Genomic DNA, 26,421 nt, shown 5'->3' on the forward strand with positions numbered 1-26,421 from the left:
CGGTTTTCTCAATAACTATCAGACCGACTCAAAATATATGTTTTTTTATATCTTTAGAAATTATCACGTTTCATTTCTTGACGAAGACGTATTGTTTATTTTTGCTTCAAGAATGAAGTATTCAATAAAATAACTAAAAGTCAATGCAGATATAAGACAGACATTAAACAGACATTAAACAGACATTAAACGTCTTTTTGTCACTACATTCTATATAAAAGTTACTTGTAATCACTGTCAAAGTTAGTGCTTTTAAAGATTGCTCGTAACTGTAAGACAAAGCTAATGTAATTAAGGCGTCATCATTAAAATACTCCAAACATAACTTTGAAACGGTTAATCTTGTGGCAAAATGTCACAGAACATTTGCGACTCGAAATTGCAAAAAGAACATTCGATAGTAGAAATCTTAGAAAAACCCTGTATATAATCAGAAGGGGATAATAGAAGAAGGATGCCACTCTGTATCCTCTTAATGCTTTAGTTATGTAACGTCATTCTTCCCAGGCTCACCCTTTAAGTTTGCTTTCCCGCTCATCAAACTACAAATGGGCATCGCACCGTAAGGTGAATTCTATAGTTGTTTGGCACTAAATCCCCAGCAATCATCCCACAAACCTTGTCTTAACGTGGGACAAAAATGTACAAGCGCGTCTTGCCAAATATTTAAACACTAATAGAGTAATGATGAGGGAACTATTTATCGTGTATGTGATTCGGTTTAGTAACCTTGCTCCAAATGATCCGATGTTGGGAAGAGTGACGTTACACTTACCCCGTTTTGTGGTACACTTCTCTCGAAGAGAAGTATTATATACTTCTGATATAATATAAAATTTTACATTTATTTTCCAATATAATATATTGAATCATTTACTTCCGCTTCGGAACTATCGTACCTGATGTCGGTCCTCCTTAATGTCTTGAAACATTACAGAAAAAAATGTCTTTTTAAACGTTTCACGCTTGAGTCCGTCTTTACGGAACTACAGCTGGGATCCTCCCCTATTAAAAATGACTCGCGAACAAAGAAGGTAAAATTCCTCTAAAATTTATTCCAGTAATTCTGAACGGCTGGGCGTAACACCTACTATATATAATAAGAAGGGATTTTTAAAACATTACAGATCTATTCTTTGCGTGGTTTTACTTCAGCTGGTTTTTGTTCTTCGTAAAATTTTAAGAAAACAATGAAACTATTAATTATACCACCAGGAGATGAATTTTTATTATTATTCTTACGAAGGGCAAATGGGGAAAGCAGAAAGTGAGGTAGTAAAAAGAGATGTGTGATTCTCATTGTCTCTGAGCCAACGAAAAAGTATTTACCGACCCCGTGCGGAATACTATTTGAAATACTGGCGTATGAATGGGTAAACTAGCAGGTTTGCACTACGAAATCTGTGATATTCTCCAAAAGAAGCATAGGGCAGTATGTTGTCAAAAACTCAATCAAAATAATTGAAAAGTACTCGATGAAACTACTAGGCAAGCACTCGATTAAAATACTCGACAAATACTCGAAAACATTTCCCTTAATACTGGAGAGGAAACGGGTACCGTAGTTTTAAAGAAGAGCGCTGATTGGTCGTCCTAAGAAGCTAGAGAGAAAGAATCAAGACTTGAATTACGCTGTAAACATCGTATTGGGTACTACGGAAGGCTTTTATTAACCTCTCCAGTACCATCTCACTTTCTTCAATTTCAATTTACCTTTGGTATTACCTGTTAAGAAAGAAAAACGCTACGTTATCTGTCTGTTAGTAACGTTCGATCTGTAATCTGTGCGAAAGATAGCGCGTATTTCTGTGCCTCTATCGCGGTCTAAGAATTGTTTTGTCCTTGTGTCGCAGTTGGATATTCGTCTTTATGTACTCTCCTCAGGCACATTGTTGGCTATTTCACAATTTTAGCATAATATTAAGATAGTGACCTTTATTTACTTTCGGTTGTCTGCAGAAGTATTTACATTGTCTAAAGACCTTGGTTGCTCTAAGACTATACACTTGAATAACTTTCATTAATTCAGAATTGTTTTCAGGGATGCTTTAACCTCGACCTTTGACCTTTAGGAATTTTCTAAAAATAATTAAACACGTGGGGTAAGGATAAAATCACAGTGATAGTCGCAACTCAGTGCATTTGAACTTTATGATAACGATTGAAAAACGCTTCAATACGACTGAATGAATTTTAGAAAGTTTATTTTGGGTTAAAGTTATCTAAACAATCTCATTTTTTCATTGAAATCGAATCTGAATTACCAACAAGTTCAAATCCAAATGAACTGCTGTAATGATTTTGACAAATTCTGCTTGTAAATTACTTCTAAAACATTATATATTTAACTATACAGAGTGTTTAAAAAATTCAACAGTGGCTTCAATGGATAATTTTGAGTCGAAAAATTGGTTTTGAAATTTTAATTAAAAATTAAATAAGAACCCGAAAGACAATGCAAATTTAATCAAAGGGTCATTCACAAAACACTCGAATCATAGCTCGTTTAGGGTGTTCCGTAGTGAAAAATGGCATAGAACATTTTATACTCAAAATAGCTCATAGAACCCATTGTATTTCAGTCCTACCAGAATTTTTGCAACACCGTTTTTGTATGATCAGTAAAATAATGCCGAACAATTTACTAAAATAAACAACAAGTACGTTTCAGTTATTGCCGAAAAATTGGACCCATTTTCATACTGATACGACTCATATACTGCAGTTTTAAAATTTAAGATAGATATCGAATATATTTCAATCAGTTATTGATTTATTTGCTACAATAATTTGGGTGAAACTTTGACGCATTTGTTGAAATTGGAACTAATCGATTTTGTATCGAGGACAATTTTACCCGTATTAAGCGCCTAAGCGTTTAATCAGAATTAATTGGGTCATAGAAATTAAGATCGCAGGAAAAATCTTTTCGACAAGAAAATGAAAAATATATTTAAATTTTGAAAGCGATATACAGTCTGATCATTAAAACCTAATCAAGATTTCAAGGTTTTCCGCATTAGTACAATAATAATTATACGAAAACTTATATCATGAATTTTTAATCTACAAAAGTTTAAAATATTATATATTTATAGAAATATTTTAACCTCAATTTTATTTAAAATATATATTAGGTTACAGTTTTTTCTGAATTTTTTAAAGTTAAAATTAATAATTTTTTTCTCAATATTTTCCACATTTAAATTAAATCAATATATTTACTCATTTTACTCGGATATAAAAGTGGCTCACTATATGGCGCATACCAACGTTATAAATGGAAAATATTCGTTTGTTGACCTTGTTGTTGATAAATGTAAAATATTCGGTACCTGACAAACAGGAAATATTCGCTAGTTGATAAGTAGCGAATATTTGATACTTGACACTTGCTGAATATTTGATACTTGACACTTGCCGAATATTTGATACTTGACACTTGCCGAATATTTGATACTTGACACTTGCCGAATATTAGATACTTGACACTTGCCGAATATTAGATACTTGACACTTGCCGAATATTTGATACTTGACACTTGCCGAATATTTGATACTTGACACTTGCCGAATATTTGATACTTGACACTTGCCGAATATTTGATACTTGACACTTGCCGAATATTTGATACTTGACACTTGCCGAATATTTGATACTTGACACTTGCTGAATATTTGATACTTGACACTTGCCGAATATTTGATACTTGACACTTGCCGAATATTTGATACTTGACACTTGCCGAATATTCGATACTTGACACTTGGCGAATATTTTCTACTTGACAAATATTTGCTACTTGACAAATATTTGCTACTTGACTAATGGCGAATATTCGCTACTTGAAAAATCACAAATATTTTCTACTTGACTAATGGCAAATATTCGCTACTTGAAAAATCACAAATATTTTCTACTTGACTAATGGCGAATATTCGCTACTCGAAAAACGACAAATATTTTCTACTTGACTAATGGCGAATATTCGCTACTCGAAAAACGACAAATATTTTCTACTTGACTTATGGCGAATATTCGCTATTTGACAAAAGATGAATAAATAGCACCACATTTAACATGGTTTAACTAAAATATTTTAAGTTAAGACAATTACCTAACTCGATCAGGAAAACTTATAATTTTACAAATAAATTAGAAGGAAAACAATAGACTAAACTCCAAAATTAATTCAAATAGACCTAGTTTAACATAACACTATCTCTTATATGGATTTCCTTAAAAAGTTAAAAGGCTGTTACACTCGTATTAAAGAATAATTTGTTTCTTAAAATAACTTTAAACGGCATACAATATTATAAAAATATTCTTAAAATTATTTTCGTATCCGACTCAATTTTCTAGCTATCAATAAAATACAATTGACAAAAGTAGAACACCGTGTTTTTTTATATCAATTGTTTATTTTGAAATAATTCTTTTAATAACAAAAACAAAATGACTTCCGAAACAATAAGTCATCCGTCACAACTTAATAGAAATATAAAAAAGACTTGGTTTGCCCAAGCCTTAAAAACAAAACGATAAGAGTTTTTCCAGTTGACTGAAGCGTGGATATTATTTTTTTCTATTGAATTTTAAAGACAATCCGTATTTTACTTCTCTTTAGAATTTAATTCAATCACCTGATTTTACTGCTAATGGATTAGTTTCCTATAAATTAATTGAAATAAAAAATTACTTATCTCAGATTTTTCAACCACAATTCCATTTTCCTGAAATGTTCTCTTTTCAAGGGAGAAAGTGGAACGTTTCAAGAGTGGCAATCGTAATTTGCTCCAATCTAAGACTGGACATTCCTTAATCCCCGTACTTTAGTTTTCAAATAATACTCTCATTAATAATGTATTATATGCGGTCTTTTCGAATACAAAAGGGGGCTGTTATCACCTTTCTTATATTTAATAAAGGGGTCCGTTTCTTTAAGCACAGTGACAATTATTGAACTGTGTATATCAGTACTTGTGGGGAAGATTTTAGAAGTGTTGGTTGAGTTGCTGTTTAGTTGACAACATTATGAAAACTTCTTGTGTTTAAAACCTTTTGAAAGGAAAATTCCCGGTAATTAAAAAAGAAAGAGTCAATTTGATATCCCTCAAAATAATAGCTGCATGATAAAATGTTTCAGGAAAATGGAATTGTTGTTGAAAAATCTGAGATAAGTAATTTTTTATTTCAATTAATTTATAGGAAACTAATCCATTAGCAGTAAAATCAGGTGATTGAATTAAATTCTAAAGAGAAGTAAAATACGGATTGTCTTTAAAATTCAATAGAAAAAAATAATATCCACGCTTCAGTCAACTGGAAAAACTCTTATCGTTTTGTTTTTAAGGCTTGGGCAAACCAAGTCTTTTTTATATAATATCTGTTCCTTCAGCCTTAATTTGTATTAATTACATTTTATTTTTCACGCGATGCTTTCCAGCACTGGTAGCCAGGTGGCGCTAGTATCTACTTGTCTACTTTTTAATATAGGGAGTTGCACATCCTATAGAGCGACAAATGTTTTTCACGCGCATCCTTTATCAATGTTCAAGCCATCAAAACTTCGGAAACGTTTACTGGTCAACCGTCCGGTGACCCCTTTAGTTTTAAATAAAAATAATGGAACATTTTAAATATTTATTGGACAATGTCCAGTGTCCTGTGCTTATTTACGGCCCTGAGATAGTTTCACCTATCCTGACCTGGGCCGGAAATAAAAACAGCACACTGAACTTTGTCCAATGAAATTTTTAAATGACCCATAATTTAGAAAATCGCGTCTGGGATTTTCTATATATACTCAATCCTAACTCTTATTGTTAATCTCTACGGAGCTTAACATTACGACGTGAAAAGAATTTTCAGAGTTAGACCCAAGGTTTCGCAACCAAGGGGGTGTACTTTTTCCACAACCAAACTTTACAGCAATATAGCAAAGGCACATCTCTCAATGTAAAGTTTAGTTAACCATTTTGTATAGGTTTTAAAAAAAGTTATTTCTATACCATGCGCCAGCACGCGCACATTTCATTGAAAATTTGTTATTTAAGAATTTCTCCTTCTATATACTAAGAATCTTCATCAAACATTGACAACGAGCGTTCCAAGACTCGAACCTGCAATGTTTTGCCTCGAATGCAAATGCGTTATCCATTACGCCACATGCTCGTATTCGTAACAACAAAAAAAAGTTATCCAAACATTGTATTTATAGGATATTTCTTTTATGATGTATAAAAGATCTGTAAAAATAAACACCGAGCTTGCCAGGATTCGAACCTGCAGTCTTCTGCTCCGTAGGCAGAAGCGTTATCCTATTCGCCACAAACCCGTTGGAGGCAAAACAAATGCTATGCAAACAGTGTAATATATGTAACGGTTTTTTCCATGATTTATAAATTAATTAAAATAAAATACTTAGACTTAATTGTTCTTAATCAAACTTCAGAAGTTCAACATTCCATAGTTGCTTGATAATTCAAAAGTGTTCCGAACCTTAACTTTGCATTAGTTTCTGAGTTATTCGATGGAGTGGAACACCAAAAATCCCATGCTTTTTCTATGGGACGCTAAGCCTAAAATCTGTGAATTATTTCTTTAACATTACGGGAGGGTGTGGGTTCTTATCTAGAAGGGCCTACCGGCCCTCTAGAATATATTGAACTAATTTGCATCAATACATTTGCTTCCATAGTTGAAAACATTTCTCAATGAAAACATATTTGTATTTAGCTACGGTCTTACCCAAATCCATTGAACCAAAACGGTGTACTCAAGTAACACAGCAGCATTATTTTGCTACTTATTTGCTTTCGTGCGGATTTGGTTCTTTGTTGGGAAAAATGTTCACAACCGCGTGGCCATTTCGTCAGAATAAAAATAGAAGTACGGTTATGGCTTGCTTTTCAAAAAACTTAATTCGTTCTAAGTGGGTTTCCTGTTTCTGTCAAGCGGTTAAATGGTTCAAGAAAGACGGACGTGAAGCTACCGTGCCTCTAAAACATTTGAGTTAATCTTAATTCCATTTTAAAGGAAGATGTTTAAAGTGGTAGTAGTATTTAATTACAACTACCATAAGGTTTGGATTGTTTAAATACCCAAAAATATGAATCTGTAGCGTAATAAGTTACTTTTGTTAAGCAAATGTGAAAAATATTTTTTAAAACGTAAGGTATATTGCAATTTGAATATGTACAGCTACTTGGAGTAATTTTTAGTTGTATATATCACATGTTAATTTCTATGCGTGGTTTGTGGGCCGGGCTTGAGAACTTACTATCCGACACGCCTCATAAATCAGACGCTTTTCTAACTGTGATATCATTGGCTGGTAGCCACGTGAGATCATATGCGCGCAGCGAGATAAATTTATTCGCGAGAGAAAATTCGACATACATAATGATAAGTTCCGATATGACGGAGTGTCATTCTGGTATAAGAGATATGTAGCTCGTACCTGGTCTAACTCCATAGGGAGTTCCGAGTGCGACGCCCTCTTTAGCAACAGAACCTTCAAGATGTCGCCACTGAAAGTTATTTAAACCGCAATAAATAATGTCCACTAAAGGGGCAATGGAATTTCCTCCCCCGTTTTTAAATTTAAACAGCGCTTCGGGGTTGCCAGGAATCTGTTATTTGAGATTCTCGGGTACGGAACTGAATCTAACAGAACTACGAGCTTTTCAGTCTGTTGTAGATAGCGATTGAATTGCATTCGCAAATGACTGGCATCAAATGTCAAATAAGGACAGTTATTTACATCATAACGTCGAAATCATTCTCGTTTTAATAATAAGTTTGTATCCAAAAATTCAATGGTTAACTTTTAAGCTACTATCCCTTTAATAGCGTAATTATGCATAATATCATACGGAAACTCGTCATTTCCCACTGGAATCTTAGTTTAAGTCGCGTGAATAAAACAATTTCTATGGGGGTTTCACGCTTCGTTTCTTCTCGAGACATTTATATGGAACGAAACACTATACTACTGTTCAGAAATAATTATCAAACAAACCAAAAGCTCAGGCGCATTACTACATCATGTTTTACGCCGTAGCAATAGAACTAGTCCTTGCAAACTTATCTTGAACAGATGAACCACAACTGCACGTATAATGATGCTTTTAAAAATGAAATTCTATAACTTTTTGTGTCCGTCCTGATTTGTTTGTGTTAAATTGACAAAGATTCGTATCAAACTCAGGCCAATCATAAAGCACCGCAGCACGTGATCTCTTATTATTTCCATGAGTTGGGAATTTAAAGCCCTTAAATATCATTCAGACGATACCGCAGACATTTTGGGCCCGGGGAAAACTGACGAGATCCTGGGCCCCTAACAAGACCAAACTCCACGTAATCCGGGTCCCCTAGAAGGTACGGGCCCCGGTGAACCTGCCAGAATTGCATCCTTCCCACAAGCACACCTTAATGACAAATAGTTAAGCGCTAATAGAGTAATGATGAGGGAACTATTTATATTGCGTATATGAGTCGGTTTAGTAACCTTGTGCACTCCAAATGTTTTAGTTCTGATGTTGGGAAGAATCATGTTACAATTACCCCGCTTTGTGGTTGGTACACTTCTCTCGAAGAGAAGTATTATATACTTCTGTTTAAATTAAATAGAATCAGTTACAAACCAAATCTTGTCCTGTTATAACTGAAAATATACATGGTGATCGTTTTTTGATTTATTTAGGTGTCTATGTCCACAAGGGACAAATTTTATACGCATGCTAGCTGCACCAAATATCGTTTCATTATGTATTATTATGGTCTTACGATTGTAGGTAACACTAACACTTGCACTATATGCGAAATTGTGTCATATTTTCCAATGTTTTACAAAATATCTTTATCCGGCATTGTTTCTTTAATATTACGATGCCAATTTAAGGGAAAGTATGTGGCCCAGCTGTTCTGTTCTGGCACTCATTCAACTATATTATTAACCAAAACTGCCTGCAAAGAAAGAGAGAAAGTTAAATTGAGCGTATGATGATGATTATATAGGAGAAACATTGCCTCATTGCACCCGCTTCTATTATGGAATATGGGCCATTCGAAAGTGCATTAAGAGCTTTACTCGAAATTATTTTAAATGACATTCGAGCGCGCCATTTGGGGAAAACAAGTTTTCTTTTTTCCACCCGCTATGATAGATCCCCTTATTAGCTTTTAGAAATATGTTTGGTGGACCCTTAATTTAAACTTAGGCTTTGTGTGTCAGAAAGAATGCGTAATAAAGACGAATGAAGCGGAACTCTGACCAACAATAAACAAAGATCAATTACCGCAAATACTATCGAAATTAATGGAAATAAGTTTTTTTACCAATATTTACTTTACTTGGAATGTTGATTTACATAATTGAATTTTTTTCAATAAGGGTTCTTTCGAAAGTTGTTCACTGAGGGTTCTTTCCATTAGTCCTCTAAGGCTGTTTCGACATTTTCCACTTTGGGTATCGTTCGCAGTTTTTTCACTGACGGTGCATGGTTTGATGTTTTTCACTGAGGGTTGTTTTGATATTTTTCACTGAGGGTTTCCTTCGACATTATTCACTGAGGGTTTCGTTCGACATTTTTCACTGCTGTTCAAAGTTTTCCAATGGAAAATTCAGGATCAATTTTAGACGTTTAACTAACCCTTGATTACAGCTAGCCCACATTTAACATTGCAAAACTCATGATCGTTATAAGTTTTAGGATGAAAAATCCCTGACTAAAAACAGGCATTTACTAGAGTCAACTTGATCATATTAGCAGGCATTGTTCCACACATGGTTGCATAGACTAACATATCTGGATCTACATAGAAATCAACTTTAACCCCATAAAGCACACGATGCTAAAAAGGTCAAATTATTCCTGTATTGCGTACAAATCTAACCGGCAAACTATATAACTATCTTTACTTCCAAATACAATCCTCTAATTCATCTATGAAAATATCACACCTACTTTCCGACCGTGTATTTGTTTCCCGGGTCAAGAAACCCATTTTTCGATAAAATTCTAGAATTCTCGAGCGTGTTGACACGAATTGTTGAAATGGAGAACTTAGCTTTATCGGAAGTATGGCGGTGTTTTTTATTAGCCCTTTTTTCGCGGTCGAACGCCTCTTCTTTTTTTAAGTCGAAGGTGTTACGGTTGCGCCATTCCATTGCCGCCGACCTTGATTTTCAATTCCTTTCCAGAACGTGACAAACGCCTTCAATGCAAATATTTAACGCCAACTTATAAATGTTTCTTCTTTTAAGTGCTGGTTCACTAGACATATATATATTATTGAAATTTTGAACAGGAAAGACATGGTATAAACTGAAATCATATGGAAATATATTATTAAGACTGTTTGATTCTGTTGCCGGATTTCCGTTAATTAAAAAATTATATTATTTTGGAAAAAGATTGCCAAGATGATTTATTCATTAGAACTAGAGAACGCTGGAATATCCATTTTATGGTTACACTATTTGCACCTGATAGTTTTAAGATGTCAACTTGAACCCACTAACCTAACAGAAGCCTAGCCCAACCTTAACCTAACCTAAGCCTGACCCAAGCTTAATCTAACCTAATCGTAACTCAAACTAAGCCTACCCAAACCTAAGCCTAACCTAACACAACCTTAACCTTAACCTAACCTAAGCCTAACCTAACCCAACCTTAACCTTAACCTAAACTAAGCCTAACCTAACCCAACCTTAACCTTAACCTAAACTAAGCCTAACCTAACCCAACCTTAACCTTAACCTAAACTAAGCCAAACCCAACCTTAACCTAACCTAAGCCTAACCTAACCCAACCTTAACCTAACCTAGCCTAACCTAACCTAACCCAACCTTAACCTAACTTAAGCCTTACCTAACCCAAGCCTAACCTAAGCCTAACCTAACCCAACCTTAATCTAAAGAAAGCCAAACCCAACCTCAACCTAAAGAAAGCCAAACCCAACCTCAACCTAAAGAAAGCCAAACCCAACCTCAACCTAAAGAAAGCCAAACCCAACCTCAACCTAAAGAAAGCCAAACTCAACCTTAACCTAACCTAAACTAAGACTAACTCAACCTCAACCCTAACCTAAGCCAAACTCAACCTTAACCTAACCTGACACAAGAATAACCTAACCCAAACCTATTCTAACCTAAACCCATCCAAAGTTTAACACACTATGAGTAATATGGGTGGGAGTTCAGGTTGCAGTCTTATCCCAAGTTTTGCCAATGTGGCTTTGATGTGAGGGAAACGGTACAAGTTTGGGGGAGGACCTATACTTGAACTTTTCAGCTCTAATTTGTGTTCTTGTTGCAAACTAAATGTAACTTAATAATTTTCTTACCATGAAAATCATTTGTATATCGTAGAAATATACTAAATTGCTCTAGAAATTATTCATAAACCGTCCACGTACTGTTTCGCAAGAACCGTATTCATCATTAAACCTAGCCTTCTAAAGTGGTGTCTTTTACACCATTAAAATGTCTCAAATACCAAAAAACTCAGTCAAGCGTGACAACCATATTGGAAAACCTGAACCGAGACGGTAAACTATCCATAAATATACTTACACGCAGAACGTCTAGGAGTTTGTGTTAAATTTCAACGTGTGTGATAAATCGAGATCCATCAAATAGAGGACATCTTCGCCCGTAACTATTGGTAATAATCCTCAAAGAACGTATTATCGCGCGTTTATGAAGCGTTTCGATGTTGATCTTCTTGCTCATCCTAGCGTGATGTTTACCTGTTGTTTGTTTAAGGCAGATTCTTCACCGTAATGGAATAAATGTCTCATTTTTGCTTAACTTTGAGGTAGACTTAGTTGTGCTTTGCTAGAAACAAATTAAAAGTGCAATTTTGAAAATGAAAGTTTTCTCGAGGGAACTTTCTCATACGTTTGGAAATAAATACACGAACAGTTTTTGAAGCTATTAATCGTTCGTATTTGGCACTAATAGGAAGGATTTAACTAATTTAAGGAATTTGTATAGATGTTTTGAAAAATTTCATCGTGTTGAAAAATATAATGGAAATGATTGAACTCATTGTTGGAGTTGAAAGTATTTTACTAACATTTTGGTCAAATCTCCGCAGGACGACAGTCCACCGGCTTAGTTGCGTTAAATTCTCCAAACATCTGTGAAACATGGTGAGAGAATGGTGTAGACGAGCCATCAAGCTCGATCAGGCACGTCATTCTATCTCATTTGATTATTTGAAATCTTTCGATTGGATGAAACATTTCAAATGCGTTTCGGGTGAGGCACATAAACACACTCTAAAAATTATGGGCTCTGACCTACTACTTCGAAGCGCTTCTTTTTATAAATTCCAGGTTTATGTTATAAAACTGAGTAATATAGGGTACGATTTGAAAGCAAGCCAATCGATCAATATCTGTCAAGTTTGACAAGATAATCTATATCTATTTAAGTCAAAATCTTGAGTGACAGACTTATTATCAATGCCAAACCCAAACCGCTTTACCAAGATGGCTGAAAATTGACAGGGACCTTAGTCTAAAGTAGAAACACGCATTATCATAAACGTTTTGTAATCTGCCGCCATCTTGAAAAATGGCGGCCAGAAATGTAAAAAATCGTTTTTGTTTTGGGAATACAACCGAGCCTTTCAACCGATATCACAAATATTTAGTACAGTAGTTCCCAATATCCCATAGACGGGCTTTGTGGCTTTTGGGGTTCGATTTTCCGCCATCTTTTAAAATGGCGGATCAAAAATTAAGTAAAGTGTTCCGAGTGCCTTTGCCGCTAGTATTACATGCATTATATTTTTAAATTTTATCAAATAAATATTAAATGAAAATTATCCTCAGGCTGGTTATAGATGAGGTCATATGATTTCAGCTGAGAAAAAAATTATTCTTAACAATTTTTAAAATTTTAAATCAAAGAAAGTACCTAGCACCAATTACGGAACATATAAATTCGATTTTTAATTATATTTCAACAATACATAACCTTTACGTGCTAACCCTAATTTTTAAAAATATAATTTTCAATTTCCTGACTCGACGCTTTTAAAACTTCCCTGGAGCAATTTTAACATATATATATTTTTTGGCTCTTAACGATGAACGAAGCGTAATCAATACAGGATATACTCTCTACCAGAATTTGCGGTTAAAAATTTGCTCGAGATGGGAATGTCGAAGAAAACTGAGAATGAGGAAAGATTTTATAATAAATTTGCCAACATAGCGGTGTGGATAATAATGTAGGTCAGATTTTAGAGCCGTATCGTGATGAACCCTTGGTCGGGATCGCGTTGAAAATCATCCTAGAATTATACAATTTCCTCTTACTACAAATAACTTTTTACTTAGCATAGGGAATTGCTTTAAAATATTGTAAAGTGTAGGAAAATTTTAAATGAAATTTTGATAGCTTAACCTTGACCTGTTTGGCATAAATACTGCTTTTAATCGTTTTTGTAATTGATTTAAAAGAAACTTGACCTTGGAATCTGTAATATGAAAAAGATTTACCTTAGAATCATACAGGATTTTTTGGAGTCGATAAGGTTTAATGACATTTTGTCCTTAGTTATGATCACTGTAGTGTTTTACGGATGGCCCCTTTAAACCAATTAGCATTGTTTTTCAGTTTTTGGTGTTAATTTTAAGGGGCCATCCGTAAAGCACTAATAATATAACTCAAAAACGGTTACCCGGACGACAAAATGTCATTTCGACTCAAAATTGTCCAAAGAACACTCCACTTAATTTCTGAAACACCCTGTATGAAGATTGGTTGTTTTAAAGACCTAAATCTGAAACCGGACAATAGGTAACCTCTATTTATTACTTTCTCTGTATGTAATTTCCTAACTGACCCATAATTTGGTATATGTGATATCAGAAGGGAATAAGAGAGAAGGGAGACATTAGAGCCTGCTATGGTAACGGGAGTCCGACCAACCTCAAGAAAACCGCGAAAACTTTGCGCAAGTACACAGCTTTTAACCAATTTACTGCAAATATAGTTCTTTTCTCCGCGGTGTCAGGCGGCCTATTTTTCTGCTAGATTTTCATTCTCCAAAGGCTTAGGGCTGTCCATGTTTCGTTCTTGTGTAATTATAACCTCAAGTATGTATTTTATTGAAACTAATTTTTATTTTTTAATATTAATTCAGAATAATTAGTTTTCATCTATTTATTACCTTCAAATTATCTGATTTTGGTATGTTCTCAATTCCTGTGCATCTAAATTAATTGCACAGCTTGATTTCGTTTATCAACATTAAATTCGGCCATTTTTATCTCCTTCAATGTAAAGTTGTAAACAAAACTACTCTTTATACGTCAACCGAGACGTCACCTTCTTATCTGACGTCACAGCTAAGACAGAAGTTTGATAGCCAATCAGTGAAGGGTAGTTGATTTGAGGTTGGTAAGACTGTTGTTACGAGTGTAAAGCATTATGGAGATATAAAGTGTGTCCCTTCTCTCTTATTCCCTTCTGGTGATATTTAATTTTGACAATTAATTTTGACGCCGGCGCACTTCAATCGATGTTTCAAATTATAGCGTTTTCCTTTGGGTCCTCGCGGAGCGCTCCCAAGGAGCAATAAAAATGGTAGTAGTAGTTTCCAGCTTCGTTAAAGACTGTTTTTGAAGAATAGGATCTCCTAGTTTTATTCCTCCATGGGAGCGCTCCGCGAGGACCCAAAGGAAAACGCTATTAGATACGAAGAATGTGAAATTCTTGAAAGTTATTTTTCAAAAAAGTTGAATTTCAATGAGAAAACCCTGATAATTAGCAACAAATTTAATCAGTTACTACACAAAATAACTCTTGAACGATAAACTGCATTAATTTTAAAACATCCTTAATCTATATTCATTAAAGAAGCGTCGCCTAGATTTTAAAAAGAAGCATTAACATAATTTAAGGAAATATTTTTAATCATAAATTAAACATCAGTTTGCGATTCGGGAAGCTGCGTTAAAAAATATTTTTCGAATTTTTTTTTATTTTTATTTTTAAGCCCAGTTATAGGTTTAACAAAACAGTCATCGCCCTTGAAGAGCATTTTATTTTTAAACAAAAAAACAATTCGAGGGAGCGGTTCATTGTGTTTCGCGAAGACGAAATAAATGTTTATAGGCAACGTTTAGCTTTTATTTTATCCTTGTTTTTATGCCTTTAGGGTTTACGTTTTTTATGAATTTTTATACATTTTTCTTTGTAGCGATTTTTATAAACATGACACGCTTTAGGTTCTAACACCGTAATACTGCGTGGGTTTTAGTAATAGGGGGCCTCTGTGTTTCGGTTATATATTTTTTTCAAACCAGTTATATACGCTGTGGATTTTTATTTCCAAAAAAGCCGAATGTGATTAAATAACTGTTCGACCCGTTTCAGACCATTGACCAAATATGAGATTGGAATGTACGTTATTAAGACAATAAGTACAATGTCTCGTTTTGTTTTGTTGATAAATTAATTTATATGTAAGCTAATTAGCAATTATAATAACTTTGTGTGTATATATATTTTTAAAGTCATTCTTGAACTTAATTTTTATGGGTTACTTGCAGTATTTATATTTATATAATTTTTCAGTTACCTATATTCACAAATTAAGGGAATTTGTAGTAATATGAAATTATAATTTTCGTTTTCCATGGAGTTTTTTTTTTGTTAAAATAGGTTTCCATTAAAGTGTATTATATTGCATTTAAAACTTCTATAATATTTCTCCATAGCGTGAGATTGCAAGAATTAAGCAAATAAATGTTAGATTTGATTCCAGAAGGCTGGTAAGCCCTTGTAGATATTACCTGACACCTTTTCGAAATGTTACATGAAAAAGTTTAGACTTAGCGCCTCATAAAAAAGTATGGGGTCTTGGGTTATCAGCTTCACACTTCACTGAATACTACTAATATTCATGTTAAAATTTGTTTAATTGTTAAGCCTAATATCGAAAATTAAAATTAATTTTTGAAGGCAAAGATAAAAATAATTCCTAAATCTTGGTCTATTACTAACCAGAATAATGAAATCTTTATTTTCATCAGCGTTTTTATAAATTGCGTATTTCAGTTTGAACTATGTAAACTTACAGTAAGCATAATTAGAGTCCAATACATATATTTTACTAATTATATAATATTTTTGTTTCATCTTCTAGAATGTCTCCCTCTTTCCATTTTCTCTTGCTGATCCTCTTGCTTTTTGACTGGTCGAAATGTTCCCAAGCCATAAATGTGGACGTCCCATCCTGCGAAGTCAAGCCCGTCGACGAAATGGAAATCGAGGTACTGAAAAACACAACGACTTCATTAACACTTTAAGATAGAAACCTTATTCGATCACTTAACATCCTTTTAAAATTTTAGAATGACGCCCAGTTCAAAATCGGTGTACTTCTGGACGCTCACGAAGCCGGAGATGGACTCTATGGTTGCGGCGAACCGTCTGACTCTGGTATTCAAGCGTACGAAGCGCTAAGAATGGCTATTTCAATGGTAAACCGTCGACCCATGAACACCGACAGGTTTTCGATGGAGAAAGCTCTAAATGGCTTTAAACTCGGTAAGGTCGAAGACGAACTCTCATTCGGAATGGTATCTTACTATTTTTTCATAACCTAGGCTTGAAAGTAATGGACAGCTGCGGCCATCCTAGGAAGACCGAGGACCAACTTACCAAACTTTACCCGTTTTTGAACGCAGTTGGTAGCAGTACTGAGAAATGTTTAGAAGAAATTGACAATAAAACTTCAGTTGTGTTGGGTAAGTAGATAATCCAAGGTCAATTCTTGGCCTTAGTATAAAATAATTTGGTAGATATTTTTCAACTGCTATACATTATCTATTTTAATATTACATTAAGGAATAAGTTTATAAGATATGTTCCATAAGTATGACCCTTCTCATTATTCGTAATGCTAGAGACTTATTGAGTGCTAGTTGGAGAACGACGCGAGAATTGACTTTGAAAGCGCCTCACCTGGCGGCGAGTTGCGAGAATTGACTTTGAAAGCGCCTCACCTGGCGGCGAGTTGCGAGAATCTACGACGTTTCATCTACGTCACTTCATGACAAGCTCTCAGTAACCAGTGAAAAACTAATGGAACATATCTTATGAACTTATGATTAAGGTTATCGAAGAGTTTAAGAAATCAATAATGTCAAATTTTTCTCTCATCTTTTCGGGATGGATCTATTAAAAATAATTGAACTTTACAAAAAAAAATTAAATTACATAATACCAAAACATTTAACAATTAAAAATATTACCCATAATGCGTTGCAATGTCATAATTTTGTCATTTGTTGACGGTTTAAGTCAATAAATTTTTTTCTATTATTCTATACTTTTTAGGTACTATTGATTTGACGGGAGCTACGAACTCTGAAGATTTGAAGACCGTTTTGGAGGAGTCATCAATTCCATCACTCTATGCTCCAGTGGATTACACTTATTCTTTGGCACCAGGCCATGTCGCTCGAGTAAGAAACAATATTTACAGTTCATTAGGCTTGTCAATAACCTGCTTATCAACACTATAGAAAAGAGAATAAAATTTACTATTGCGTTTCAGTCAATGACATTACTTGGCAATTAAAAATACAGTACAAGCTGATTAAAATTAACATAAAATGCACTTATGATAACTTTTTAATGAAAAACATTTGTCGTAGATTTTGCTTGAAGTCTCATACAGCATGGAATGGAACCGCTTCGCAGTTATTTACGACGGAGACTCCTTTAGCCGTTCAATCTTGGACACTATTGAAGACATTTCACAAAAGGGGCAGATTTGCATAACCCTTAAAAAGGAATTGCCTAGAAGCCGGAAAGACCCGAAACGCCATGAAGAACTGCGTCAAATTATCAGGAATGTGTCTGCTAGTCTAATTGATGGTGGCGCTGTACTTGTAATTGCCCATGGTACTCCTCTTCTGCATTTGTTAAAGGCCATGAGGGACGAACCAGCAGCTACAATTCAAAATCAGTGGCTTCTTTCAAGTGTTCCGGATTCGTCTACATTGGCTACTATGGGCCGAACTGTCAACAATACTAGGCTTTTTTCACTATCCCCTTATCCTGGTATGTTTATCTACACTAAAGGAGATTTTGATGTTTAACTTGTAATAAAAGGATATCGTTAGTTAGTTAATTTCATTAACTAAATACTTGAAATATTGAAGGCATTCGTGAAGAATTTGAAAACCGATGGTCGTCAATTGGCACTGCTGAGTACGCGTCTCCGAAATTCCTCTGGCACGCTGAACTAGCAGCCAAGAAGCTATCAAAATGTTACAACAATCAAGATAAAACGGCTTGTCTCGTAAATGGTTCTATTGTACCAGACAACCCAGTTCACGCGCTACAGCGAACGTCCATTTGGTTAACCATGGTGGACGCGGTTGAGGAATTTGTTTCAAGCATAAGAGCCGCTTGGTACGATGCTTGTGGTGGTGGATCACGTCCTTCAGAGGCGGGGGCTTGTCCGCAGCTTCTTTCAATGTCCAGGAAGACCTTTATCGAAAAGTACTTCAAGCCATCTCGATTTTTGAACAGACAAACTGAACAGGGATATGGTGCAAAGTTGGCCCTAACGCAATATCTTTTTAATGAACAAAGAGGCATCCATTTTAATCAGGTAAATTTAACAAACACAACATCGGACAGCCATAGTGGGAACTGAGTGAAGATGTCGTTTATAAACACGATCATTTGAAGCTTCTTTTAGAGAATCTATACTTTTATTTAAATGTTTGAGGGATTTTTGTTCCATCCATTACAGATCGCCATTTACGAAGAAACTGGATCCGACATCAAAGACTCTAAATTCCAGTACATGCCATCGAAATGCATCCACGATAATTGTGCATTATGTTCTAAAATGTGAGATAAATAACAAAACATAATGTTGAAAAGATCAATAACATTTAAATTACTTCAGGGGAATGCCGATGGGAAGGTCATTAGACAGTGTTCCAGCCGAAGACAAGACCTCTTTAACAACCATCGCTTTACCTGGAGACCTCTTGATACCTGTATTGCTACCAATCCACAAATCAGGAGACTCTCCTCTTGAGTGCAGCAGTGAACTTAACGTAGATGCCGTTCAAGATCTTGAGGCTGCTTTATGGATCATCGATAAAATCAACCAAGACTCTAGTTTCCTCCGAGGCATCCAACTCGGTGTCCAAGTTATTGATACTTGTTCCTCATCATCCCAAGTTGCCCACAAGCTATCGAGTCTCTTGTCCGAAAACCTACCATTTGCTTCGGCACCATCATTTGTGTCTTCATTAGACCCTGTGTCCTCTTCAGTGGCCGCGGCACTCTTGCACCCGTTAAACATCACGTATATTTCAGGACAGGAAGTAACGTATGGTCTGAACGGAAACACGAAAGAAAACAACCCTTACGTCCTTCAAGTTCCAGTTAATCCCAAAATTAGGGCGAAGGCCATTGCGGATGTTTTGAAGAAAATGGGCTGGGATTTTGTTAGTTTAGTTTACGGACCCGAAGTTAATTTCAAAATGGAAGTCGATGTAATTAAACAAACATTGAAAGAGGCATCAATTTGTATCGCGCTTGAAGAACGCTTCTCGGGTGCTAATGTTAAAGAAGCTGATAAAATAATCAATGGTTTAATTGATGCTAAGCAACGCGGTGGTAGGGCCGTTATCCTGGTTACCGACTCAGTGGCAACAAGACAACTCTTTTCGGTTGCTGAAGATTACGTACTCTCAGGGAAGATTGAAATAGGGGATTTCACATGGTTTGCCTCAGGAGAATGGACCAAAAATCTAGCGGTTGTCCAAGGTCTAGAGACATTAGCTCAAGGATCGCTGTTGTTCTCGCCGACCCAAATCAACGTAGGCGACTTTGTATCTCACTTCCGCTTCCTGAATCCGGATAATAATCACAGAAATCCGTTCTTCGCCGATTACTGGAAGCAATCACTTAAATGTGTTGATAAAGCATGCGAAGGATCAGTTCGGTATAAACCAAGTCAAACTGTAGGCCAAATAATGCAGGCTATTTTGTCGGTGGCAGCCGGTTTGGCTAGAGCCAGAAATGAACTTTGCAGTACGGATACCTTGGGTTTGTGTCCAAGGTTTCTGATGGAGCCACAGATTCGACAAGTTTTCAATCATTATATTCGATTCACAAGAGCCATACATCCCGATGGCAAAGGAGGAATGTTCGGATATACTATTGACGGATATGGTGATAATGATGTCGAAATTTTCAATTTCCGGAAAATTGCTGGAGGATCTTATATTTATCAGAAGGTAAGAAATTTAAAATAACCTTCCTCGTCAATAAATTTTTGGGCTAGAACTTAAAAAAGAACACGTTGGTCTCAAAAGGTTGGATCTTACAAACGTCAACTTGTAAACCTGTTACCCGTTGTGGGTTACGATAATCAAGGCAAAGAGATAAACTTAGAAAAAGTGTCCTCCACTTGTCTATCGTATTGCGCTCACTGTGCCAAGAAATCAGACGACTTCCTACTTATTCATTCGCCCAATGACTTGTACTTAGCTGGTGTATTTGATATTCGAGAACCAAATCAAGAAACCCCACTGCAATGTAAGAAGGAAATCTCGCCCAAAGGAATACGAAGATTACAAGCTTTTCTGTGGGCCGTTGATCAAGCCAATACTAACATTTTAGGTATGTATTTCGTCATTTCATGATTAAAATGCTTTAAATGCTACTTTTTAAACCCCTTTTCAAACTCAAAATCATCTTATCGTTTGTAATATCTTTATGATTCCCTAAAGACTTCATAAACCCACAGCCATGACGTACTAAATTTGGTTCAAATGTTAAAAAGTGTAACTCATAAATACCTAAAATTCCCTAAAATATAACCATGGTTGGCATTTGTTTTTCGAACTACCTTACTCATTAATGCCAACTTTTATAGGAAACGCTTTACAACTTGGTGCCATAATCATGGACTCGTGTTCCAGTCGAGCTAAGACAGCCAAAGACGTTTCAAATTTCTTAAGCAACACCCTGTCGAACGACGTTATAGGAGAACTCCCATCTTCTGTCATCGATGGTACCCTAAGTTTCGTAACCACAGCCGGAACCAAGGACTCGGTGGAACCATTGATCACGCTTTCCGTTCCAATGAAAATTCCAACCATTTCACTTTCTCCAGTCGACCTGAACTTGCCATCACTCGCACCTTTGTCCTTAAGCTACGCAATGCCCGATGACTCTCTTTGTGATTGTATCTTGGCCTTGTTTAAGAACTTTAAATGGGATTACGTATCGGTTGTCACGTCCTATGAGGGTTCCAGAGGTAGCACCATTTACAAGAAGTTGCGAAAGATCTTGGACAGTAACTCCATTCAAGTTGCCTTGCATGAAGAAATAATCAACGACAAAAAGCTACTGAATGAAGTCTCCGAGAGTTTGATCTACGGTTTGGGAACTAATAAGGCAGCTGGAGCCAAGTAAGTCAATCATGGTGGAAAATTTCGCTTGTTGCATTGTTGGGTTACATTTTTTACAATGCAACCTGAAGAAGTAGAAATTAGGATTTCTTCCATTAAATATTTAATTTTTATTTTTTTTTCAAACAGGGTTGTTCTTTTACTGACAAGCATGGAGGAAACCATTTCCATCTTCTCCTCTGCTCAACAACTTCAAAAACGAGGAAAATTCCAACCCAGCGATTTTCTCTTTATTGGATTAGACAATGTGGAAGCCTTCCAAAAATATCCCGATCAAGTACTAGGCGGTTTGGTCATACGATCCAAAATTCACAATGAAGCTCCTTTTGTGCAATACTTTTCCAAATTATCGATGCAAAATTCAACCAAAAATATGTGGTTCCGAGAGTTCGTAGAACAACAAAAGGTTAGAAACTCAAATATCCAAATATATTTGATTTTAAATTAACCCTTTTTTATTTTTTGTAGGAACTTGGCCAGCTGTCAGCCGTGCAGGACGCGGGTCGCCAGCCAGATCCAGTTGTTAGTAACGCGATACAATCGGTGTTGTCTATTGCCACTGCGGTGTCTTTCCTGTATAAGGCCGATTGTAATGGAAAATCTGAAGGTTGCTTAAGACCAAATACACACGACAGCAGAGCCATGATGAGGGAACGCCTCTTTAACAAGACAAAGGACGTGGTCTTAGTCAGGCCTGATGGATTGGAAGTCAGCTTCGGAGATAAGCAATATATCGATGGCTCCTTGGAGATTCTTAATTTTAGACAACTTGGAAGTCATTCCTTGGCTTTCTTAACCGTAAGTTAGGCTTTAAATACAGGCTGTATTTAGTAATCAACAAATTTCAAATGGTACAGGTCGGAACATACAGCGAAACAGAAGGATTGCTTCTCAACACATCTCACGCACGAGGATACGACTCAAGGGGTAACGAATTCTCCTTGTCCAACCTTCAATCAAAATGCTCCAGTACAAAAGACTGCTCCAAGAAACCCAAAATTTCTTTACCAAATGTCATGTACATAAATCGAAACGCAAAGATACTCTTGGGCGCCTTGATGCCTGTTCATAAAGAGGGACAGAATCTATTTACTTGTGGACCAATCAACAATCCCGAAATGTTCGAGAATGTTGTCGCCTTATCGTACGCCATTGAAGTCGTTAACAAAAATAAGAGCATCTTAAGGGACGTAAACTTGGGTGGCATCATATTTGATTACTGTAACCAAGAGCAACGTGCCGAACAAAAATTATATTCGTATTTTGCCGACAAGGCCGAGGAAGAAAATCCAAATGATTCCCCTACCATTGTTTCATTAATGACTTTTGGGGAATCTGTAACAGACAAAGTCGCGCCTATACTGGAGGTTAAAGACATCCCTGTAATAATTAACCCTGGAGGTGGATTAACGCATTCCCGGACTAAGAGAAGCGTCCCAATCGAAGCCGGATCCGTTAGAACCATGTCCGCGGAGAAGGGCCAAGCTGACGCGATTGTGGAAATCTTAAAGAACTTTGACTGGCGTTACGTTTACATCATAGATGTTAGTAGCGATGCTCAATCCGAAACAGCAACGTACTTAATGCAACGCGCCAAAGAGCGAGGCATTTGCATCGCAGCTAATGTTAAAGTCGATCCTAGCTGGTCTGTTCAAGAAATAGGAAACCATTTAAAGACTTCCCTAACAGATCCTCAACCCCGAGTCGTGGTTTTGTTAACAGATGACTCGTTTTCAACTAAATTGGTACTGAAAGCAGCGAAAGAAACCTACCTGCTTACGCGTTTCGTTTGGATTGGATCGGAAGGTTGGGCCACCGATCATGAAGCTGCGGACATTCTAGATGGTACAAACGTCGACGCATTTACTGTTTCAATGGTGAATCCCGTGTTGTCTGGAATTGATACCTTCTTCGCCAATTTGACTCTGACACGCCACGAACCAATTCCCGACTCTTGGTTCGAAGAATATTGGCAAGAGAACTTCCGGTGTAGACTTACCAATGCTCGTTATATCCAGAAACCGTTCCCGGACGTCTGTACTGGAAAGGAAAAACTGACTAAAGGATCCTTGGTTGAGAAACGTGTAAGGCCCATCGTAGACGCTGTTTACGCCGTCGCTAACAGTCTAGACGGACAAGTAAGGAAACTATGTCCGGCGACAATGACTGCCAGTTGTTACAAGTCTTTAGATGGTAGCTCTTTAATGCCAGACATCAAGGAACGTTTGACAGGAGCTCAGCTGGAATACGTTTACAATGTTTATCACCTTGGAAACCGATCCGATGGAGTTTATTCTTACGAGAAAGTTGGCACTTGGAACGAGGGTCAGTCAGAAATAAAGCTCTCTGACGTTGACTTTCCGGGTGGTCCACCGTTATCACTTTGCATTGGAACGTGCTCCACATGTTATCAACAAATGGCAACTAATGACGTGTACGCTTCCCTCCAAACCCAAAATAACCTTTACGAAAACTTCCAAACAGTTTGGGGCATAACCACAACAGCCTTGTCAGTCTTGGGCATAGCGTTGGTGGTTATTTGTGGAGTTTATTTCCTAATGGCGTTTCCAGTGACAGTCGGAACAACTGTACTTGGCTACAAGATACTGTTCGGTTTGCTACTCTTGTACGCCGTGAACTTTTCTTTCATTCTGTCCCCAACTGAAAGTACTTGCGGAGTACGACGCTTTGTTATGGGTTTGGCTTATTCCGTCATATTTTCCGGGATGTTAATCAAGGTTATGAATACATGGAGGCTCATGGGTAGCAATGGAAACCGTATGATGGCTGACGCAACGCGCATGTCCAGTCCGGCCGGTCTTTTAGTAGTGTCCGTGGGACTCGTGGTAGTACAAATAATTCTGACCGCCGCTTGGTTAGTTCTAATGCCACCCAAAACTGGACTATACCGTGGTTTATGGAGATGCTCACCACCTAGTACTTTTGAGGACGAACTTATCATATCGCTGGTTTACGTTATGTTGATCCTCGGGGTCACGATTTTATTTTCTGTGCTAACGTGGAAATGTCGAGAAAACGGACAAGAGTCGAGATGGATCTTGGCTTGTTGCGTCTTTGTCGCGATTGTCTGGGTGGCTTGGACCGTGTTGAGTACTCACCTCCCGTTGCAGTACAGGGACGTAACGATAGTTATCGCTAATTTACTCTGCGCAACGCTAGTTATGCTCTGTCTCTACATGCGTAAAGTCTACGTTTACAGTAAGCTAACCAGTCAGTTAAAGAGGAGGGATTTGAAAGCCCAATTGAAAGGGTCCCTACCGTATCAACATTCCCTGTATGGAACACTACAGAATAACCTTTCATCCGTCGCACCGGTTCTTTGTGGTACGTTTCCCTTGTAATCGATTGCCAGCAAGGATTGGTTATATGTTAAAGTTTATTGTTTAACAATAGGTTCTCAAGCATCACTTACCACAAAATCATTTTATGGTGGCGGATTCGGGCACGTGCAATTAGACGAAGCCCAATCGGAAGGCGGTGGAAGCACAAGCTCGGGTTCCGTTCAAGTACAAGGCACGGACTTATACCCCCTTGAAATGTACGACGGTGGCAGCCATCTTTCTTTGTACGGAGCCAAATCGATGCTGGGAGTCGGAGATGGATCGCAGTACGAAAGATAGATTGGAATTCTTTGACTTGACCATTCAGTGTCCAGAAAATCCGTGTCAAAAATCAGTATTTCTTAATATATACCAATTCAACTTCATCCAAACGTAGGATTAGATTGTTTTTACTAATGGGAATGATAAAGATTGTTGTACACGATTTATTTCACCATTTCAACGATTTGTGATAAATTATTTGAAGATTTAGCGTTGGATTTAGATTTAAAAACCCTATAATACATAAGTACGGGTCTACCATACGGGCTAATATAAATTTAAAAGGATTGCTACGCCACCTTTGTTTGATAATTTAAGAACTGGAAGAGAGTAGAGACATGCATGCCCTACTGTGATTTCCTTTATTGGTTGAGTCTTAATCTTATGGGTAGAGATTACGGTAAGCTATGGATTATGTTTCCACCATGAGACGCCCTTCTACCCTCAACGTAGCCAATATAGTTTCGACCCATACTTATGTAGAATAGTATAGATTTATGGTTTTATCGTGAGTAATCTATGTCGGTGATTTCAAAAGTAATACTTAGATCTAAGAATAAGTTATTTTATTTTGCTAAAAATTAGCAAATTTACAAACAATTAGTGATTTAAAAATGCGTTTAAATTCTCCCATAATGATAATATAAGAGGCAGGACCAATAAGAAAGCCAAGCTGTGTAAATGATCAAACACGCTGATAATGCTAAAAATCGTTCAGTTTACATTTTTAAGAACATTGTAGTAAATTGTAATCATGTCTTTTACATCATTGGTCTTAGCTCTTCTAAGCAAAGTTTATAAAAAAAACTAATTGTATTTAAATTTGATGATTAAAGAAGTTGGTCTATTTTAGTGATAAGGAATCAAAGATAAATAGTTTTTTCTCGGGTTTTTACCTTTAGAACCTGAAAGGATGAAGGCAATAATATGTACGGTAAATGGGATTCATTTTCTTCAGATTTAAGTACTATATTTTTACACAATTCAATGTACATATTTTGAAATAAAATTACAAGAAATTCTCAATCAACATATTATTTTCGATAAATTTTCTGTAAAAATTAATATTACCAATCAAGAGACCGATTACCAAATAGCCAACCTATTACGTCATAATGAAGAAAAGAAATGAAAGTGCTTCCCGGTATTATAAAAAAGAAAAAAACCCATCATTAAAAAGGGTTTAAAAAGTGCATTTTAAAGTAATTACCTGAGCATTCTCAAACTTTGAAACCTCGTAAAAGTTTTGTTCTTATTTGCTTACCCAAGAGTCAGATTACAGTTAGTATGCAGTTTAAGTTCAACCGC

At 36.3% G+C, this 26,421-nt stretch overlaps 1 protein-coding gene across 1 annotated transcript in view; it reads left to right on the forward strand.

The window, feature by feature from the left end:
* The window catches only part of LOC149709321 (uncharacterized), a 38,075-nt gene extending 11,932 nt beyond the window's left edge, over positions 1–26,143 (forward strand). The window contains exons 2-15 of the mRNA XM_089864672.1: positions 16,183–16,309; positions 16,391–16,586; positions 16,646–16,786; positions 17,379–17,506; positions 17,699–18,107; positions 18,209–18,663; positions 18,808–18,908; positions 18,967–20,311; positions 20,390–20,696; positions 20,953–21,490; positions 21,620–21,896; positions 21,959–22,288; positions 22,348–24,835; positions 24,905–26,143. Coding sequence (XP_089720798.1) covers positions 16,184–16,309; positions 16,391–16,586; positions 16,646–16,786; positions 17,379–17,506; positions 17,699–18,107; positions 18,209–18,663; positions 18,808–18,908; positions 18,967–20,311; positions 20,390–20,696; positions 20,953–21,490; positions 21,620–21,896; positions 21,959–22,288; positions 22,348–24,835; positions 24,905–25,131 — 7,068 coding nt within the window. The 5' untranslated portion in view covers position 16,183 and the 3' untranslated portion in view covers positions 25,132–26,143. The remainder of the gene's footprint in view (positions 1–16,182; positions 16,310–16,390; positions 16,587–16,645; positions 16,787–17,378; positions 17,507–17,698; positions 18,108–18,208; positions 18,664–18,807; positions 18,909–18,966; positions 20,312–20,389; positions 20,697–20,952; positions 21,491–21,619; positions 21,897–21,958; positions 22,289–22,347; positions 24,836–24,904) is intronic.
* Positions 26,144–26,421: the final 278 nt, after the last annotated feature.

This window comes from Phalangium opilio, unplaced genomic scaffold (genome assembly GCF_054372755.1).
Source record: "Phalangium opilio isolate 3A_F unplaced genomic scaffold, DU_Popi_V2 ptg000013l_1, whole genome shotgun sequence".
In the NCBI taxonomy this organism is placed as follows: Eukaryota; Metazoa; Arthropoda; class Arachnida; order Opiliones; family Phalangiidae; genus Phalangium; species Phalangium opilio.